This window comes from Festucalex cinctus, chromosome 20 (genome assembly GCF_051991245.1).
Source record: "Festucalex cinctus isolate MCC-2025b chromosome 20, RoL_Fcin_1.0, whole genome shotgun sequence".
Classification (NCBI taxonomy): Eukaryota; Metazoa; Chordata; class Actinopteri; order Syngnathiformes; family Syngnathidae; genus Festucalex; species Festucalex cinctus.
The window spans coordinates 8736185-8755395 of NC_135430.1; the positions used below are offsets into that span (position 1 = coordinate 8736185).

Genomic DNA, 19211 nt, shown 5'->3' on the forward strand with positions numbered 1-19211 from the left:
AACTGATTGTTTATCAGCATTATAAATTTTTTTTTAAGAAGTTTCTGGGTTTTAATCTATTTTTTCCAATCTAATATTTTTGCTTTTTTTTTTTATTACATTTTATGTTTTACTTTTTTATACATGGTAGTTATATTTGGATGTTTTTGTATTTTTTCCACATTTCTATTTCTCCCCAAATTTTTAATACATTTTTTTTCTGATGTTTTTGCATTCATATCTCCCCACTCATTTTTAGATATTCCTTTTTTTAAAATGAGTATGTTACATAAGTACTATACTGGTCTTGCCACTCCCATGAGCAAATCCCTTATGTAAAACTACCGTCTGACCTTTTCCTACTGTCACGCCTCACCTGGCGACCAATCGTCTGCCAGGTTTGTGCACTGAAGGAATTAACAGGTGGAAAACGGAGGCCATGTGATTCTTGTGCTTTTTGTTTTTATTGACGAGCGAGAGGCCAACATTCATTCATGCTTGTGCATTTGAGTTGTAAGGCAACAAAGGAGGAGCACGCGGGCCGTTGGCGGCTGGTGGCACGCGCCCCCTCCTCCTCCTCTCTGGCTTGGCAAAAAGGCAACGCGTTATGCACAACACTCGCTCACCAAACAAAAAAAATAGAGACCCCCGCGCTCGTGCCACGCGAGCACCTGATTTCATCTTTCCACAGCAGTCTGAATTAAAATCATAAATTAAATGAGATCAACCTAAAAACGAGCCACGATTCCAGTGTAGGTATTAAGGGGAAAAGACAATAAATAAATGGAGAAGGACCTGAGGTTTTTCGGGGTTTGCATGGGAGGAGAACTCCTCAGCTGGCTGCCACCACTTGCTCCTCCTCCATTTCCTCCGCGTCCTCATGATCCACGCGGGCGACGGGCACGTTGTAGTGGCGGTCGTCCTCGGTGACGAGGCTGACGCGGGGCCAGTCGTCCTTGTGCTCGTCCGGGTAGTAGGCCACAAATTCCTCGCTGTCGGCCATGTACAGGCGGTACACCTGCAGAGTGCAGCGCAGGGCGTCGCCCAGCAGACACATCTCCACCTGCCGCATACCGCGAAACCGTTTATTAGTGGCCTCGTAAAAACGCGCCAAGCGCCAGCGGAGCGATGCTATTTATAGACGGGAGTCTAATCACGCCGTCTACATTTAATTATCATACTTGAGTGGTTCACCAAGTGTGCCAGTCGCTTCAGTTGTGTCCTCTTACGGCTGCTTTTGTCATATTAAGGAAAATGCTATATCGGGGGATATATTGTCACTTTTTTATGGGGAGGAATTTTGTATATTCAAAGTATTAGTGGTATCAATTCTTGGTTATTCAAGAGTATTGGTATCAGACTGGGAAGAAAAAAAAAAGTTTGCACCATCCATATTACATTCAGAATTGACAGTAATTTTATTAATTAAATTATTTATTTACATTTTCACATATATTAAATGTATTGACCATAATTTTGATTATTTTTGTAATTGTATCTGCAGCACATCTGAATTTATTATACTATGTTTACTAGAAATAATTATGTATTTTTAATTTATTATAATGTACGTACTATACATTTAATTCTTTTAATTTACATTTCAACGCCTTCATAAAATAATCGCCTAAGTCATTTCTTTCAGATTTTTCAACAAACACAAAAAAAAATTAACCATTTGCATCAGGAGATGATTTCGGTAAAAATATATATATATATATTTATGCAAAAAAAAAAAAAAATGACGGAGGCAATTATTTTAAGAGAGTGACGATTAAAAAAAAAAAAAAAAATTCTAGTAAATTTTTTTCTTCTAATTTTCCCCCATTTCTTGGCTGCCATTTCATGTTTTGTTTGAATTGAAACTCACAATTTTTTTCCCCCCATTATTTTCCATGAATTAATAAAGGTAACAGGTAACAACCAATCACGGCTTACTTGGTTTCTGTGTTTGGTCATGTGACTTTTGCAAACTGAGCCATGATTGGTTGCTACCTGTTTCCAGAGCACAAGCGATGTTATCTTCCGTCGACAGCAAGTGGCAAAATGTGTTTAAAAAAAATAAATAAATAAACAAAATAAAAAAAAATTAAAAAATTAAATAAAAATTTTAAATAATTTTTTTTAAAAAGTATTAATTGTACAAAAAAATATTGTAGTTATCACATTAATTTTCGACAAAATATTATCCTCTTGCTGCTGAAAATGACTCAATGAGTGAAGCAACCCTTTCAAGGAAAGAAGCAAATCCACTTTTGTAGTAACAAATCTACACCGTTAATATTTGACGGAGCGCCGCTCACCTGCTCCAGCCCGGCGCTGACGCCCACGCGGCTCAGATGGTTGGCGAGGAACGCGCGCGGGCAGTCGGAGGAGTCGCGCGCAAACAGCAGCCAGCAGAAGAGCGGCACGTCGCCGCCGCCGCCGCGCATGTCGGCGTGCAGCCGGGCGGCGCGGCGCAGCATCAGCAGCTTGAGCGCCTCCAACATGGCCACCTCCTCCTCGCCGCCCCCGAAGGCGGCGTCGCACAGTCGTCGGCGCTCGGCGGCTGACGGGCAGTCCGCCGCCGCGTGCCACTGTGAAGGAGCAGGAAATTGGGAGGAACCCGGGCCTCAGTGGAGGAAGTAATGCATGCTGACTGAGTTATATTTATTTTATTAAAAAAAAAAAAAAAGAAAAAAAAAAAGAAGAGAGAACCCACACAACAAGAATATTGCCAAATTTTAAAATAAATAAAAGTGAAAATAAAAATGGATATAAAAAATTACTATATAATTAAAACGTGAAATAAAAAAAAAAATATATAACTATAAATTAAAAAAAATATATATACACTAGTACTCATATAAATAAATATTTAAAAAAAAAAAAGTTTCAAAAAATAAATGTGGAAATAAATAAAAAAATAAATATATAAATAGAATTAAATAATCAATAAATAAAAACACTCTTCTCTCACATGTATTTATTTCATGCTGCAGACGCTCTGTCAGTACAAAATGTTATTAAGTAAAAACGGACATAAAAAAAGGATAATTCAAAAATTAAAAGCAAAAAATATAAATGGAAATAAAAACAAGATATAAATATTGGAAATAAATGAAAGTAAAAATAAATACAAAAACTAAACAAGTTTTAAAAAATAAATATAAATATCAATCGATAAATAAAAACTCTCTGCTCTCACATTTATTTCATGCTGCAGACGCCCTGTCAGGTCGAAATGTTATTCAAATGAGGGGGCGGTCCTAACCGTGTCTCCCCGACTTGCATGGAGAGCTCCGTTATTATTGGACAATTATCTTGTCCACTGTCACCACAACTTGTGACTTGATTTGCTTTGGCAACAAGTTTAGGACCGCCCCCTCATTTCATTTCGACCTGACAGAGCGTCTGCAGCTATCGACTGAATATTTATATATTTAATTTTTAAAACTCATTTAGTTTTGTATTTATTTTTACGATATTTATATCTTGCATTTAATTTTTGAATGATATTTTTTTATATCCATTTTTATTTTATTTTATTTTTTTTAATTTATTATTATTATTATTTTAATTTTGGCAGTTTTGATTCCCCCATATGCTGACAATCAAACTGCCGTGATAATAATCGCCTCTGGTAGCAGGAAAGAGTGAATGTTAGTGAACCTTGTTTCGGAGGATCTCCAGATAGTTTTGAAGCCGCCGCTGGGTGACGTCTGCTTGCGTTTCAGCCTCGCCCGGAAACGTCCACTGACCCATCAGCTCGGACAGATCCTGCGAAACATTCACGAAAACAGACTCCTCACTTTTGACCTTCTTCTGTGATGCAACTAGGCTACAAGCTAGTAAAAAAAAAAAAAATGCACATAATAATAATAATAATAATAATAATGATTTAAAAAAAAAAAAAAAAAGGCCAAACAAGTGAGTGAGAGTTAACGTGTCAAAGAACGGCAAAGGATGAAAAGGTGGAGGGTTACCGCGGCAACGTGCTGGTCGTCATCCTGCAGCCACGCGGGCACCTGAGAAGCCTGAGAGAGCACCTGAAACAAGGTGGCCCGCAAGGCGCAGTAGTTGTCCCCCCGAACTTGACGCACGGCCGCAAAGTGCTGCGACAGCTCCTTGTAACCCTGCAGGAGGTACACAGGAAAAAAAAAAAAAAAAATGGCTGACAACACAACAAGCAGGAGGCGACCACATTTACACCCTTTAAATCTATTACTTGAAATGAATTGCAAATATTTACAGCTAGATTTAAAAATCATTTTTACAATGTTTTGGAGCTACACAATTTTATTACTGCATATTTTCACACCAAAAATCTTAATTCACAACATTATTAACATTTATTATTATTATTATTATTATTATTATTATTATTATTATGGTAGCTATGTTAATATAAAAAAGTGACTCCATCGATGTTTTAAATTTATTTAAAATAAACGTATTTTAGTTTGTCGTTGTAACTAGTATGCTTTATCACTGTTTAAAGTTTATATATTCCAAAATTTATAGTTTAATTTCCATTTAATGTTGTCTTATGTGAAATGTAAAATTAACTATTTTTTTTCTTTAGTATTGCTCATTTTGAGACAAATCAAATATTACTGTGTAAATGTACATTTTATGGGATATTAAAAAAAAAAACTTTTTTAAAAAACAATTTGCATATAAAAAAACACACCAAAAAACAGGCTGCAGAAAGACACCCATATACGTATTTAGTCTCAAAATAAATATAAAAAGATAGATTTCATTACTTAAATCAGATACTTAGGACAACCAAGTATATCTGGAACACACACAAAAAAAGATACATTATATATTATATAAGCATTATTCAATCCATCCATCTATGTTTAAATTTTTTCCCTTTCCATAATACGAGCGAGACGAGTTTGCAGCCAAACAATGCATCCACCTTCCGAATGAGAGCACTTTTGGCCGTGTTTCCTCTCCATTCTCGTCGGCTGTAAGACAAAATGTCCACCGCTGGGCCCAAACTGCATCTGACCTCCACTGTGGAGCACACGAGGAACAACGTGTGTGACGTGACATCATCATCAGGTAGAATCAATCACGTCTGACAGGCGAGGATGCGGCATCAAATTCAAAATGGCCTCCATGCAGGAAGTAGAAAACTATTCGTTTTATAAATATATTTTCAAACCTTGTCGGAATTGGAATTCTATAGATTTGGAGCGACTCACGTGCGTCGTTCTCCAGTGGCGCTGGTCGTGTGTCATTGGGAGACGGCGGCAGCTCCTCGTCTCTGTATAGATCGTCTTCACTGAGAATGACACAGTAGGGGGGGGGGGGGAATAAAAAAATAAAGACATTAAATCTATTTTATAAATACAGATTTGTTGCTACTCTGTGGAAAACACGTCTATTTTTTATTTTATTTTTGTGGGATGAAACTGAATGCAGACATCCCAAAAAAGGTATTATTTAAAAAAAATAATAATAATTTGGACATGTGTTATACTTACGTCCATATTTTTGTTTTCTTTTTATGTTTTTGGGTTGAAACTCAATGGAGACATCCCACAAATGCAAAAAATAAAATAAAATAAATAAATAAAAATGAATACAAATAGATATAAGTGTAATGAAACTGAATGCAGACATCCCCCCCCCAAAAAAAGGTATTTATTAAAAAAAAAAAAAATACAAAATTGGTCCGTATTTTTTTCCCCCCCAATTTTTCTTTTAATGTTTTTGGGTTGAAACTGAATGCAGACATCCCACAAATGTTAAAAAAAAATAAAAATAAAAAATGGACACAAGTGTGATGAAACTAAATGCAGTCATCCCAAAAAAAGGTATTAAAAAATAAATAAAAATTGGACATAAGTGTTTAAAAAAACACTTGTGTCCAATTTTTATAAAAAGGTATTTATTAAAAAAAATTAAAAAATAATAAAAAATTGGACATAAGTGTTTGAAAAACACTTATGTCCACATTTTTTCATTTTTTTTTATTTTTACATTTTTGGGATGAAACTGAATGCAGACATCCCACAAATGTTTAAAAAATAAAAATAAAAAATGGACACAAGTGTGATGAAACTAAATGCAGTCATCCCAAAAAAAGGTATTAAAAAATAAATAAAAATTGGACATAAGTGTTTAAAAAAACACTTGTCAAATTTTTATAAAAAGGTATTTATTAAAAAAATTAAAAAATAATAAATTTTTAACACTTATGTCCATATTTTTTTCATTTTTTCTTTTTATGTTTTGGGGTTGAAACTGAATGCAGACATCCCAAAAAGGTTAAAGAAAAAAAAAAATGGACTTACTGGTAAGTTTTTGAAAAACACTTATGTCCACATTTTTTCATTTTTTTTTATTTTTACATTTTTGGGATGAAACTGAATGCAGACATCCCACAAATGTTAAAAAAAATAAAAATAAAAAATGGACACAAGTGTGATGAAACTAAATGCAGTCATCCCAAAAAAAGGTATTAAAAAATAAATAAAAATTGGACATAAGTGTTTAAAAAAAACACTTGTGTCCAATTTTTATAAAAAGGTATTTATTAAAAAAAAATAAAAAATAATAAATTTTTAACACTTATGTCCATATTTTTTTCATTTTTTCTTTTTATGTTTTTGGGTTGAAACTGAATGCAGACATCCCAAAAAGGTTAAAGAAAAAAAAAAAAAAGGACTTACTGGTAAGTTTTTGAAAAACACTTATGTCCACATTTTTTCATTTTTTTTTATTTTTACATTTTTGGGATGAAACTGAATACAGACATCCCTTACACGTAAAAAATAAATACAAAACAAAACGTAAAAAATAAAATAAAATAAAGGACATAAGTGTACAACAATATTTTAGGATATAATGGACATAAAGTAGCCAGGGTTGTTTTTGTATTTGTTAAGCAGAGCTGCAGTGAGTGGTTTGCTGCCTCCTCAAGTAAAACTGCTTTCAATTATTTTTGAAGCGTAATATGGTACATAAAGTGTGCTATAGAATTCTTGGGATATTGAAACTGAACAAAGTTATTAAGACTGCGATACACAAAGCGAGTAAGCATAATAAAAAAAAAAAAAAAAAAAAAATAGGAAATGCAAAACTACATTAAAGAAGAGATTGTGGATTTTATTTTATTTTTTATTTTTTTTCCCCCCCTCTGACGCGCTTGGCAGCGACCGACGGCCACATTCACCGACTCCAGCCGCGCATTTTGGCGCATCATGTAAATAAACTTTTTGGAAACACACCTGCTCCTCAAACTGCCATCAGCGGGTCCGACTTCGCTTTCTTCCATTTGCTGCTCAACCTCCGCGTCCTCCATCTTCTCCTCATCCTCTCCAGCTTGCGTGTTTTCCTGCAGGCTGCAGAGAGCAAACATTTTATTATTTTTTTTACTGCAGGCTATAATCACGAGTCATGATCACATCAATCATGAAGAAATCTGCCTCCTTGTGGCCACGAGGAGAAGTAACAACATGAGGAGTCGTGTTTGTTGTTTGGGAAAAAAAGAAGTTGAACCCGCGCTGACCCGCTGGCGACTTCAGGCGCGGCGGTTAGTGTCTCCACGTGGTTCAAGCGCGCAGGGCGTCTCTCGTCGCCGCCCAGCTGCGCTTCTGCGGCCTCCGCAGAAGCGTCATGGCTGGTTTCGTCCTGGCCGGACGTCAACGAGGAACACGTCTTGCCGTCTTCAGAGTTCTCGTTCGTCGAGCTACACGCAGACACAAAACAAAGCAATCTTTTTCCCATTTGTTTTTTTGTTTTGTTTGTTATTCTAATAACAAGAAACATACTCAGCCATTGGCGTGAAAATATGGAAAATACAATAAAATGTTAAAATCTAATGTAGTCAAATTGTTTTTGGAGCATTTTTTGAGCATACAAAAAACAACATAAAAAAAAAAAAGGTATTTTCCATTTTTAATGTAATTAAAACAAAATGACTTGTTTTTTTGCATACCATAAACACAATTCTAATCAATATTACTGTAATTATATACTGTTAAGTATGATATTTATATTATTCATTGCTGTCCAAGAAAATATTTCATAAAGTTGCTTTTCTTTGCATTTTTTTACTCATTAAAAAAAAAAACTAAATGACAATTTATTATTATTTTTTCCCTTAAAAAAAAAGAAGAAAAAAAAAAAGAAAAACAACAATTCATTAAACGTAACACTTTTTTTTTTCTTTCCCCCCAATATGAAAATAATATGTTATTACAGCTGATCATTATTACTTTGGTTTCGGGCTGCTCGATTATGGGAAAAATAATAATCAGGATTATTTTTCCAATACGTAATTGAAATCACAATTATTCAAACGATTATTTTTTTTTGTACAAAACAAGAAAACATTTAAACATTTCAAAACATTAAGACTAAACTAAAAAAAAAAAAAAAAAAAATAGAAACACTATAATTATGGAAGTTCCTTTTGGACCAAATAGAATTTATAATAATGTTTATAATAATATATATTTATTTATGTTGGGAAAAACTAAGTTGGAGTGCAGCATGCTCCGTTGCACCACAAGGACGATTATTTTTATTTTATTTATTTATTTTTTTGTACAAATGTTTAAATGGAAAAAAATAAATAAAAAAATAAAAAATTAAGACAAAATTCTTTGAAACACTAATCATACAAGTTCCTTTTGGATGAAGCAAAATGTATTAAACTAGTTATTTTAAAATAATTTTAAAAAAGTGTAACTGTATAAATGTAAACAATTCAACAATTTAATTGTGGAGTATAATAATTGAATTTCGATTAATTGCACAGCCCTACTTTGGTAATTCAAAAAATATTTTAAAAAGATTTTCAATTAATGTGCTTTATTGTATACAAATATTGTTCAAAAATGTAAAAAAAAAAAAAAAAAAAAAAAAAAAATGTTGAAGGCATACGTTTCAATCTTATAATAAACATTTAAATGTATCTTTTATCATTATAATTTTTATTATTATCATGATTATTATTATTAATATAATTATTTATTTGTTTAATGTGAAGCACCTTGTATTACTTTCAAAGTATGAAAGGTGCTATACAAATAAATATTTGATAAACATGACCAGGCAAACTTTTGGACACTGTTCAGTAACAAGATGATGCAAATTTCCTTGGCGGAGGTGACAACGACCAGGTTAGTATGTTATTGCGCCGTCACATGACTCACCAGTTGGGCTCGGACGTTTTGTCCGGACACGTCGCGGCGGTGGATGGCTCCCGCGCGTCGCCCGATGACGTCGCGTCTTCATCGTTCCAACAAATCGTCGTCAGCAGCGTGCAGCCATTCGCCGCCTCGTCGCCCTCATCGTCACGGCAAACGTCCTGCACGTCGTCACTCGGAGACATTTGCGCTTCTTCTGGGCCGCCATCTTGGATTATTTCAACCTGCGCGGGTGAGGCCGGACGCTCGTCGCCGCTTTCCCATTGGCGGTTCACTTCCTGCGGGAGGTCAGGTGATCCTTTTCGGTCCGGGAAAGTCTCCAGAATTTTTTCGCTGTCGCCGCTTTCCTCCAGCGCGGCGGCAGATTTGTCGGACGCGTGCGCATCTTCCATCAGTAAGGCTCCGTTTTCCAGCGCAACAATCGGCTCGGACGGCTCAAATTGGGGAAGGAGCGTCAACTGCGTGTCGTCCGCGTCGTCAGCCTTTAATGTCACCGTGTCGGCCATCTTCCTGGGTGACCAAAAAAAAAGGAGACACAAAAATACTAAATAGGACACCATTTGCAATATTTACATTCAGAGATAGCTCACTACTGAATATTTTTAGAATGAATTAATCTATCGATTAATCGACTAATCTGATTATTCTAATGTTGCAACAAAGTATTGCAACATTTTTTCCCCACTGATTACTGTTTATTAACCAGTGATTGGTGTTTATTTCGTACTTTGTATTCATATAGTGATTAAAAAAAAAAGAAAAAAGTTTGCAAATGTCATGTCTTCTTTCATCAAGGACTACAGAAATCAGTCATAGGCAGGCATGATATGCTCAAATCATTTTAAAATTAAAAAATATTGCTCCAAAAGATTACTCGATTATTAAAACAGTGGTCAATTAATTTGATAAATCAATTAATTTTGACAGCTCTAATTGTAAATAATTCTTACAATAATTAATAATCATGATAACACAAGCTCAAAAGATAGCAAGTGATATTTTTGGGTTGTTTGCCAGTTACCAGTAGAATAAAAAAATTTAATAAAAATGACAAATTAATTTTGTTGCGACCCCTGAGATTGAATTTAAAAAAATACTTCATGTAATTTTATAATTATAATTTTCAGCTGGAAACTCTAAATTCATCAATAATAATAATAATAATAATAATAATAATAATAATAATAATATATATATGATAATTTTAACAAATATAATATAATAAATATAATAAATAAATAAATACCAATGAAATTAATATGTAAAAAAAAAAAAAAAGGTATAATGTTAAAATAAAGAATGTGTGGATAACAACGCTGCATTATGCTTCTTAATTTGCATCAAATCATATTTTGTGTCCTTTATTTGTAATAAAGACCCCAACGTGTCAGCATGAAATCCTTCATATCATTCCTACAAGAAGTTTCAATAATTGCAGTATTTGCAATTTAGCATCTTGAAAATGTATTATTTAAGCCTTGATGAAAATGAGAGTTTAGTTCTTCTACATGTCATGTTTGCTTTTGTTGTTTCCAATCTCATTAAAGATTTAACATCCCAACCACTAATTGTGGAAACTTTCTTCTTGTCCCCATCTCAATCACTCCAAAGTCAAAGAATTTTTTCTTAGTTGCTATATTGAGAGTGTCTTAGTGCGAAATGAGAACAGGAAGTGAAAAGAGGAAGTGGTCAGGTACATTTTTGTGGCGCTACGCTCGCACCTCCGTGTAAAGTTCACCTGAAGCCCGCCGCACACCGAGCCAGATGCGACCGAACTCTCGGGAAATATGGTTTTCACGAGTGGCTGATGCACACTGGCGGCGCTTTACAATCATTTCAACAGCAATCGCCGTGACAGGAAAATTGCTCAAGTCTCACCTTATGTCTCCTTGCGGGCCACACGCGCTCCCCGTCGTCGTCACCACCAAGTGGCCGGTGGGCCCGGCGGCCCGGGCGTCATCTTGCAGCAAACCGCTTCGCTCCTCTACACTGCCGCAGGGACTCTTTGGGCGACAGCAGCAGGCCCCCATTGGAGTGCTCCCCTCGACCACGCACGCGGGGCGGGGCGGGGGGCCCGACGGCGTCGCCTCGGGTCCTCCTACCAAGGCGGCTGGACCAGGATGCTCATGTCTAAAACGACAATGTGAGGGAGTTATCGCACAACAGGTGGAACAAAATGGCTGCCTCTTCATCCTCAAAACGAGCGAGAAAAAAAAATCATCATTACATTGGTGCTTTAAAAAAAAATTCAACATTAAGCAGTAGTTTTTTTTTTTTTTAACTGCTTTATTGAACACATTGTAATCAAAAGCCAAACATGTCAAATACAAAACAAATAATCATCATCACACAAACTCACAATAACAGTAAAGAAAAGGGGGGGAAAAATAACCATAATAAAATAAACCATAAAATATAAAATTGCCAGGGGTCTTCAACTAAGAAATATTAAAAATACCGAAATGAGAACACAAATCAAGGTCTTGACAGCCTTCTTATTTTTGGAAGTAGAAATGGACTGAAAATATACATCAATCTCTTTCATAAACAGAAAAAAAAATAGGTTTCGATTTTGCACATTTACATGTATGAATATAAAACTTAGCAAGATAAATTAACAGATTCATCAAATAATATTCATTTTCAAACGAACTGTCATAGTTGAGGGGGGGGGGGGGAAACATTTGGTAAAGAAAGCACAAAATTACAAAAGATATTGTCCAAAATAAATTTGCAAATGTCTTGCCAGAGCTTGCGAGCATGAGTACATTTCCAGAACAGGTGCACAAGAGTCTCTGATTGGGAGTCACAGAAGGAGCAGTTCAGCTCCATATCGTAACCAAATTCAACAAAAAACGATTTCACAGGCTAACGACGATGAATCATTTTGAAAGACACTAATTAAGCAGTAGCAAATCGTCAATTGCAGGTGACCACGGCATCATCCAACGCCAAGCCAATCCTGTGTAAGCGGTTAAGTTGGATGACTGCGGCACCGATTGCTTTGGCCTGACTTTTCCCGAATGACCCGGAAGTGACGTTGTGCTGCTGAACTAGCATTTGAATATTGAATTTTAAAAGTGTACATTGAATACTTCGAGGGTGGAAATGCAGTGTTAATAATTCAGATTGAGAATCTGATGTCACAGATACCTCCACAGTGTAGCTAATGTTTTGGTTAAGTGACTCTCCGCTGGGTTTTGCAGTAAAAATCATCGCAGAATGACGCCAACTCCGTTAGCAGCACTTACAACGCACATTCGACATTTAACATAACAGATTATAATAAATGTTAAGACATTATAACGGCATGACCCGCGCAACAAACACGTTCAACTGCAAATTGACACGCTACGACAACACGAAGAAAAAAAAACGTCAGAGGTTGAAAAGGATGTGGATTACCTAAAGACATTGCAGAAAGCGTCCAAAGTTGACAGGGTAGCGTGGCCATGAAACGCAGTTGCTGCTTTCGCTTTCGCTTAACCGAAAGGACGATCATTAGCCGGCTAGCATTTTGGGGAAACTTCAACCAGACAAACACGCTGCTAGCTCGCAGACTCGACGCGGCTGCTTTATGGACAACAGCGACGCGCTGAGGCGAGTCTGCGGTGGTGCGCCGGAACATTTTACTGTTAAAATAAATACATAAATAAAATAATTACATAAAATAAAAAGGGGGTTGTGCGGAAGGACGCAGAACATCTGTTGGTAGTTTGGTGTAAGCGCCAAGTAGCATTAATATGTAAACAAAGGGCGGTGGGGTCACAAAGGGTCACGGGTCGAGATTGAAACGGGTGATGTCATCACGGATGCGACAAGCGTTGCTGCGTCCATGGACTTTAATTGAATTAAAAAAATACACACACATTTCAAAAAATGCACATTTTAATTATACTTGTATTTTAAAATATCACTTTTTTTTTTTAAATATAGACAGTTAGGAATTGGCCAGAAAAGTATTTTTCTGTGTGTAATGAATAACATTTGATTTATTTCCATAAAATAAAAATAAAAAAGTTCCATAACATTTTTTTATTAACTATAATTCAATCCAAAATGTTGCTTCAAAATAAAACGTTAAAATTTTAATTTATAGGCAAGGCAAGTTTATTGTATAGCACATTTCATACACAAGGCACCTCAATGTGCTTTACACAAGGAAAGACAACACATAAGCATCAAGAAACAGTAGTTAACATTCAGAGGAAGAAAAATAAATGGAAATAGGTTACAAACTTTACTAAAAAGAACGTACAATAACAATCTTAATACAAAATTCAACAAACTTTAAAACATTTAACATAAGGAAGTTTAAAATAATAAAAAACACTTAATTAAAGCTGTTTAAAAGTCCATAATCAAAGGTATAAGAAAAAAAGCAAAGTTTTTATAATCAGTGTAATTAAAATGTTTTATTAAAATGTACACAATATTATATAAAAAAAAAAAACATTTATCCAAAAGTATGATATAGTCAAAATATATATTAAGATTGTTTGGTAAATTTGTGATTGTGATACATGAAGAGAAATCATCAAAATCATTTTAAATACATAAATTAGGTCAGTATGGATTTGTGTAAAAGATTTTCCTATGTGCTTAATGAATACAATTTCATTCGTATTAATAACTAAAATGCTTTCATTACATTTTGATCTAAAAACAATATGTTTAGTTAACATTTATTCAAATTTTATTTGGAAATGATGATTATTTTGGAAGTATGAGGATTCCGTGTGATGCCGGCGATGACTGTTGGCCTTCCTATTGCGACGGTCACCTTTTTTGGATGTCAATCAATCCCCTGAAATTCAAGCCCAATGTTTGTCAGTACAGTATATACTGTAGAAGATGTCAGTTAAATAAATAAATAAATATATATATAATAAACAGTTAAATCTTTTCCAGCTCATTGATGTGCTCCAAAAGCCCGGGAGGCAGCCCGAGCTCCGCCACAATGTCCCTGCAACTCTGAAGCAGCTGGCTGAAGATCGCTCCACGGGCGCACGACGAGGACCGAGCATCGCCGTTGCTATTGCCAACGCCGCACGCTGAAGGTGACGTCTCCATGCAACAGTCGCTCTCCGAGCAGCCCTGCGGGGGCGCCACCCCAAGATCTTCCAGACTCTCCGCCAGGTCGTCCGCGCTGGGAGGGAGCGTCTCCATGGCCTGCATGATTTCCGTCACGATGGAATCCTCGTGCTGCGAGACGTGCTGGAGGAGATTCGTGACGGAGGTGGGGAAGGGCTGGCCGCGGTGCTCCACCTGGTACCAGCTGCCGATTGCGCTGAAGGCAGCCACAAAAGCAAACAAACAAACAAACAAAAAATAAAGATAAGCGAGATGGGTAGATACTTGAATCTCAAATCATCCTTCCCCACTAAACAACGGAAATGCTATTAATCTGGTCCTGCAGCACCAAAATACACCCCCCCCCCAAAAAAAAAAGGCCACCTTGGCCACCATGGGACAGTATATGAGTCGCACAAATGAAGAACATGCCTACTTTTCTTACTACTGTGTTTCAGTAAGATGCCCAAGAGGATAAAGAATATGTGCCTGTGAGTATTGTTCTATCATCAATCTGCATGTGTTGCTCATAACGTTACCATACGATGCCTCGAAGTCGACCGACGGCAAGAGTCTTGGCTGCTCCTTCCTGGAAGCCCTCCTTGAAGCCCACCTCCAGGGCTGCGTCCTCGCCGGCGTCAGCGCCGTCCACATAACCGTCCTGGCAGACAATTAGACATAGGGGAAAAAAAAAATAAATAAAAATATATGTATTAGAGTTTAATAGCTGGGAGCTGGGTCGCTCCCAGAGTGGAAGATGCACCCCGTGAACGCTGAAATAATCCATTTGCATAGTTCAGAAAGTGGCATTTTGTGTGTATATTGTTGTTGCTCCAACAACAAAGACAACAATCAGATATTATCGCATTAAAGACACATTTCATCGGAGAAAGGGCTAGCGCATTTAGCGGCAGCGGCATGTGTCGTCACTTCCGCTTATGCCGCGGCATCGGTGGCTGCCGTTGCCTTTCCTCTTTCCCTCGGGACATGTCGCGACTCCATTCGACTTGGTGCCGCTGCCATTACTCATTGTATGCATTCATAAATGGATTATTTTTTGGTTTCTGTGTGTTTACAAGGCTTTTTGTGCGTGTTTGTTTTGTTTAGTCAATTTGCTAAACACTTCACTTCCTTATTTTCAATTTTTTTTTAATTATTTATTTAAGTGCTCTGGAAATAAAGTTGAATTGAGGTATTCTGGTTTTCATCAACAGAAAGTGCACTAGCAATCACTTCCGTGGACCGGTCCGTATTTGGAATGGTGCCAGGGAGATGCCACAATGGCGGCGAGTCCGCCATTGTGACACGGCTCAATATACTGAGCTGCATATAATACTGGATATCCGATAAACTTTTTTTTTTTAATGCTTTATTGAACCAACTGTTGCAAACCTACAGTAAATATCAACACCTGCGCTGAAGCCACAGAGCTGTCAGCTATCCAGTATTACATACAGATCAGTGGCCCAGCGAGATGCCACAATGGCGGATGCGCCACGTCCGCCATTGTGACACAGCTCACCAGATGCCACAATGGCCGACAGGAATAGGACCATATTTGGATGCCAAACAGTTTTTTTCTTTTTTTTAATCAATCTTTATTGTACAAATGTTTCAAACATACACATCTATATGAAAAATAAATATATACATGTGCGATACGTTACGAAAAATTACATTGTTTGAAAACGTATCTCATCCATATCAATCAAAAATTCGTGAAGTGTTTAGCAAATTGACTAAACAAAACAAACACACACAAAAAGCCTCGTAAACACACAGAAACCAAAAAATAATCCATTTATAAATGCATACAATGAGTAATGGCAGCGGCACCAAGTCGAATAGAGTGTCCCGAGGGAAAGAGGAAAGGCAACGGCAGCCACCGATGCCGCGGCATAAGCGGAAGTGACGTCACCGATGCCACGACACCTCAAGGTCATTCATTCAATCAGTCATTCAAGGACGCATCTGTTGAGGAAGGACGCATCTGTACTTGCTCCTGCACTCGCTCGTGAATCTAACTACTTGTTGATTTTTGCATTGGGATTTTTAACTACATTGTTGCAGAATGCCTGGCGGAAAAAGAGCTGACGAGATTGAGGAGATAAAATCTTCTCTTAAAAAACTCAGTGGAATGGTTGCCGAATTACTTGAAATGAAGAAGAGCATTGAGCCACTTCTTCAGGAAATACAGCAATTGAAGAAAGAGACACAGGAAAAAGATCGACGCATTGTTGCCTTGGAACAAAAAGTGGATGATTTGGAACAAAATCTTCGTATCAACGATGTGATAGTCACCGGTATCAAGATCAAGCCGCGCCGTGGCCCTTTGAGAGCTGCGGCTAGCACGAGCACGGAAGATTCTGACCAATATTCAGGGAACGAGACTGTGGAACAGCAAGTGACACTTCAACTCAGAGATTTGGGATTAACTGTTGATCCTGCGCACATTCAGATGTGCTTTTCGCTTCCAACTGGAGGGACACGACCACCGGCAGTTCTGATCAGGTTTGTTGACAGAAAGAAAAAGATTGCTCTTCTGAGAGACCGTCACAAGCTTCGTGGGAAACATGTCTACATCAACGAAAACCTCACCAAACGAAATGCTGACATCGCCAAAAAAGCTCGACAAATGAGAAAGAATGGACTTATCGAAAGCACGTGGACAAAAGACTGCCGAATTTTTATTCAAACTAAAGATAACTCTGGTCAACTAAAAACACGAATCGTGAAAGGAGCTGAGGAATTGGCAGCGCTTGAGAGACAACAGTAATTCACAATATCACAACAACAACAACAACATCACTAATTACCCAAAGCTGGAGTTGTATATGATTATTTGCTGACTTTGCCAAGGCTAACTCTTGTTTATACACCTGCATTGATAACATGTATTGCTGTTCCCGTTTGAATCTAAATATTGTCTGGCTCGAATTCCGTTTGTTGTAACAGTCAAGGCTACATGATAAGGCTGTATTGTGGCTCCAATGAATCTGCTGTCAATACGCAAAATGGGGGTTGGTGGTCTGGTTCCTGGAATGCAGCTGGCGTGGGCCGCTCTGCTGGGTGAGCTAGGCTGGGCAGCGCACAGGAGTCATCAGATCCACAACATGCTAGCAACCAGTGGTGCTACCTGACCAGAATCGAGTGCTGAAATTGCTTGAAAGCAATGGGCCGAATGCAAGCCGATCTACTCTTCTGGAAAGCACAACATGTGTGAAAGCTGATCCGAGGTCAGCGAAGACCCTACTGGTGAAAGAGAAGAATTGCGCTTGCCTTGGCTGCTCGCCTGGCGGGGTGGGCTTGCTGGTGGCGTCTGGGGACCGACTCACCAGTTCCAAATGACTGGGACTAGCCACAATCTACACACGGACATTCAAGATGAACTGAGCGAGCAGTGTCTGGGATAGTATGGGATGGATAACGATAAAAATTAATGACTATTCTAAATAATGTATATGATTGATGCGTTATAGTAATGGGTCGATGGGGACGGGTCTCGAATAAGCTTCGGCTTCTACCCGTCATCCCTTCTTTCGGATGTCAATGTTGCAAATGATGTGATGTGATTGATGTAAACTGTAATGTGTCCGAAAGGAAAAAATGAATAAACTAAACTAAACCTGCCGCTGCCGCTAAATGCGCTAGCTCATACTGTCATTGAGTAGTTCGCTGCTGAAAAAAAAAGGTTTCAATTTATTCACATGGATGAATTCAACACCATTCATCAGACACAACCATTTTCTAACATTTTCTTTGTGGACAAAAAGCTTTATACAGTTTAGGACATAAAAAAAAATCCGGTATAACGAATGAATTAAAATCAATGAATCATGAACTCCATACTTTGATACGATACGACAGTAGCGATACAGTTGGATGCTCCGATTATCCACACACGCGTTGCAACACAAGTGCTGCAAAAGTGTTCTTACCCTGGTTCTTCTCCTCATGTTGAGCGCCCATTCTTTGGCTGAAATGTCAAGTTCGTCCGCTTTCTCTTCAAAAACGTCGTCTGTCCCGTTTGACGCAGCTAGTTTCAACCACGACATTGTTGGAGGCTTGGAAACAAAAACGCAAGCGTGCCGCTGCCGCTTCTCTTGTTGTTTTGTTGTTGTGACGCAAGGCAGTCACAGGAAGAGGATTCTTCTTCTACGCTACAGCGGCCACCGCCAGTTTGGCAACACCACCATCTACAGGACAAACTGCATCAACGCAGCCAGGTCGGCCTCGAGCTGTAATAGAGATAAATCCTGCAGGGGGCGGCAGAGCATCGCTATAAACGCACGGACTTAAATGTGATAAATATGAATGCAGCTTCGCCTTTAATTGGTGGTGATTGGTGAAGTTAAAATACATACTCAAAAGTGCAAATTCCGACAGTGTTGTGTCACAAGTTGAAGGGAGAGATGGCGGGGAACGGATCAAGGACGTTTTGAAACCAGGTGGAACAGTTCCCCCCAGTCCTCAGTACCATCGGAGCTGTCAGAGAGACTGAGCAAAATCCTAAAATACTCCAAAGTGAGCATCATTTCTCATCTGCGAGGGCAGAAAGAAACATGCTGTCGTCTTCTGTTTTCAATGAAATGTTTTGTTGTTGCTGATGTTATGAGTGCCATCAAACAAAGCGCTAATATTTAATTTAACGTCGTCAAGCATCTTCACAGCTTTCTGTTTCATTTTTCAACACGTCATGACCAACAAACGCATTATTGGGGGCATCAATAATGCATTTCAACCGTGGAGAAAAAAAAACATGAGTGAGATGCAGAGCAGTGTTTTTCTTTCTTTCTTTCTTAGTTTTATTCATACAAAGTATATCAGATATTATTGTGTTATGCATACTTTGGGCTGTTATTAAACCATGATTTCGTTCACTATATTGCACATAAGATCACTAATTAAATATAGTATCTAAATAAATGTTTGAAAACAAAATGTGAAACAAAAAGATTACATGTGATTGCAGTAAACAGAACTGAAATGAACTTCAAAAATCCA

At 37.4% G+C, this 19211-nt stretch overlaps 2 protein-coding genes across 2 annotated transcripts; both read right to left on the bottom strand.

Annotated features, from left to right (window-relative positions):
- Positions 1-421: 421 nt before the first annotated feature.
- LOC144009173 (uncharacterized) lies at positions 422-12736 on the bottom strand. Its single transcript, XM_077508732.1, has 11 exons — positions 12540-12736; positions 11013-11264; positions 9141-9644; positions 7490-7669; positions 7209-7322; positions 5178-5257; positions 4889-4986; positions 3945-4094; positions 3631-3738; positions 2283-2555; positions 422-1042 (listed from the first exon to the last, which is right to left on the bottom strand). Exons 2-11 carry the CDS (start codon positions 11162-11164, stop codon positions 812-814), a joined length of 1890 nt encoding a protein of 629 aa, XP_077364858.1. The 5' UTR covers positions 11165-11264; positions 12540-12736; the 3' UTR covers positions 422-811.
- Positions 12737-13108: 372 nt separating this feature from the next.
- Positions 13109-18719, bottom strand: otulina (OTU deubiquitinase with linear linkage specificity a). Its single transcript, XM_077509570.1, has 3 exons — positions 18146-18719; positions 14747-14868; positions 13109-14424 (listed from the first exon to the last, which is right to left on the bottom strand). The coding sequence occupies exons 1-3, from the start codon at positions 18260-18262 to the stop codon at positions 14031-14033; spliced, it is 633 nt and encodes a 210-aa protein (XP_077365696.1). The 5' UTR covers positions 18263-18719; the 3' UTR covers positions 13109-14030.
- Between the last annotated feature and the right edge of the window lie 492 nt (positions 18720-19211).

Excerpts from the sequence above, each read along its gene's own strand:
- otulina (XM_077509570.1), bottom strand. The coding sequence starts at position 18,262 with ATGTCGTGGTTGAAACTAGCTGCGTCAAACGGGACAGACGACGTTTTT. Across the intron at positions 14,869-18,145 it reads ACATGAGGAGAAGAACCAGG|GACGGTTATGTGGACGGCGC; the intron begins GTAAGAACACTT and ends ATTGTCTGCCAG. Across the intron at positions 14,425-14,746 it reads CGACTTCGAGGCATCGTATG|CGCAATCGGCAGCTGGTACC; the intron begins GTAACGTTATGA and ends GGCTGCCTTCAG.
- LOC144009173 (XM_077508732.1), bottom strand. The coding sequence starts at position 11,164 with ATGGGGGCCTGCTGCTGTCGCCCAAAGAGTCCCTGCGGCAGTGTAGAG. Across the intron at positions 9,645-11,012 it reads GGCCCGCAAGGAGACATAAG|GAAGATGGCCGACACGGTGA; the intron begins GTGAGACTTGAG and ends TTGGTCACCCAG. Across the intron at positions 5,258-7,208 it reads GATGGCAGTTTGAGGAGCAG|TGAAGACGATCTATACAGAG; the intron begins GTGTGTTTCCAA and ends TGTCATTCTCAG.